Raw genomic sequence first — 2,126 nt, 5'->3', positions numbered from 1 at the left:
TCTCTGGCATTTGTCACTAAGACCCTACATGAATGAAATACCTCCTTAACACAAACTGTATATAAACACAAACTTTATTGTCAGTTTATTCTTTTTATTAAGATTATGACATCAACAGATTACTGCTTGTATAGAAACTTCTGTGGAAAAACATTGTTAATAGCTGAGGATTTTTAAAGACATAGCAAAATGAGAGACTGTTATTTATTTATCTATTTATTTATTGGTGTGTGATGAAGAGAGGTATTCTTGAGAGTAGCAAAACAATTTTTTCATCATTGTAATAATAATAAAAATTACCCTAAAATTGTATTAACAAATCTATTTTACTCTGATCTTTAGTACTCATATGATCGTCTTTTGTATAAGCTGTCATTGATTAATATAATTTTATAGTATTATCCCAGTCTTTAAAACCACTAAGTTAGTTTGTACAAAACCATCTTTACTGATGTGTTTGTGTTTACATGTTGCGGCTGCCCTAAACAGTTTGCTCAAGTGTACATAATGAGCAGTATACTTTGTCTGAGTTAAGGCAGGTTACCACATTTCCATGTGATCTGTATTTCGATGGTGCTGAGTAGAATTTAATAAAGGTTCCTCTGGAGCCAATATTTGTTGAAATCATATAAAAAAACAAAAATCAAACTCACTGCTGTCAAGTTGTTTCCGACTCATAGTAAACCCCTCCTTGGATTTCCAAGGCGATATCTCTATGGAGGTAGATTGCCCAGGTTTCCTTCTGAGGGGTGGCTGGTGAGTTTGAACTACCAGCCTTCTGTTTAGTAGTCAAATGCCTTAGGCACTACACTACCAGAGTTCCCTGAGATCATATAGGACTAAAATATGACACTTAGTAATTATGAATGTCAGATAAATCCTTAAGCACATTAATGCATTTTTTCTTGTTTCTGCATTCAGTTCTCTTACAACTAGCCAGCGATGCTTTACCAAATGATATGACCTTGGCTCTTGCTTATCTCCTTGCTTTACCACAGGTAAGTTTACCTTTAGCAATGAAGAAGAACTTAAAAATGATAAGGGAAATATCTACACTGGAGATTTTCATCAGTGAAATTGTTTATAATATGTTTTAATTCCTTCTGATAGTCTTTAGGGGCTGAATGGTCCCTGGTCAGTGTCCAGGAGGTGAATTCTAGTGTTAGCTTAAATGCCAATCTTAAATTCCTTTATATTGTTTTCTGAATTTCAATGTAGCCACATTAAGTTGAACTTGAGTTCATATGTTGAGATGAAGGGAGTTTTGAATCAAAATCCTGCAGTTATGACTAGAAATATAATGAATGATTTGTTATAAGCTTGTTATTTTCCTTTCTGTTGAGTTAATTCTATCATGTTCCCTTCTAGGTGTTAGATGCTAACAAGTGCTTTGAGAAGCAGTCCCACTCTGCTTTATGTCTCCAGCTGGCTGCATATTACTATAGCCTACAGATTTATGCCCGTTTGGCTCCATGTTTCAGAGACAAATGCCATCCTCTTTACAGGGTGAGTCCTCATTATGTACACTTCATTAATGAGCAGAATTAAAGGTTGTCTAAAATATTCAAAAAACATGTTTATCTCTTTGTAACAACTAATCAGCTTTGTATAGGCAGTCTGCTGAGTACAAGTGAATTCTGTTCCCTTCTTAACTCTGTCTTTAAGTCAAATTTATACATAAGTTGGAACAGTTAGGTACAGTTTGTATCTAACATCAGTTAGTTAAACATTTATCTTAGTGTATAATGTACTTTATATGCATAAATAACATTAAAGAAACATTTGCAGATCCATTAAAACAAGTTTAACATAATAATGTGCCAATAATTTTTGAACATTTTATTATACTTTAGGTGAAAGCTTACATAGCAAATTGATTTTCCATTCAGTATTTCATACACTAATTGTTCCCTGACAGTGGTTACAATCCCTACACTGTGTCTGTTTCCACACAGGGTTAACTGTTTCCATTGGATGGCTTCCTTGCCACGCCCTGCTTTCTCCTCTTTGCTTTTCAGCAAATGTTGCCCTTTTGGTCTTATATAGTTGATTGTGGGAAGTACATTGCCCAATCTTCCTTCTGAGGAGTGGCTGTGGGTTTGAACCACCAGCCTTCTGGTTAGCAG

General features: G+C 34.7%; 1 protein-coding gene across 1 annotated transcript in view; it reads left to right on the top strand.

Moving 5' to 3' along the window:
- Positions 1 to 2,126, top strand: part of NBAS (NBAS subunit of NRZ tethering complex) — a 750,019-nt gene that overhangs the window by 526,956 nt on the left and 220,937 nt on the right. Inside the window, exons 39-40 of the mRNA XM_042781864.1 lie at positions 922 to 998; positions 1,369 to 1,506. Of these exons, the coding sequence (XP_042637798.1) occupies positions 922 to 998; positions 1,369 to 1,506 (215 nt within the window). The remainder of the gene's footprint in view (positions 1 to 921; positions 999 to 1,368; positions 1,507 to 2,126) is intronic.

The sequence above is a fragment of the Orycteropus afer genome, unplaced genomic scaffold, assembly GCF_000298275.1.
Source record: "Orycteropus afer afer isolate SDZICR_OR568_19922 unplaced genomic scaffold, OryAfe1.0 scaffold00187, whole genome shotgun sequence".
Classification (NCBI taxonomy): Eukaryota; Metazoa; Chordata; class Mammalia; order Tubulidentata; family Orycteropodidae; genus Orycteropus; species Orycteropus afer.
Note: the sequence above shows the minus strand (reverse complement) of the source record. Positions and strands in the feature narration are given on the sequence as shown.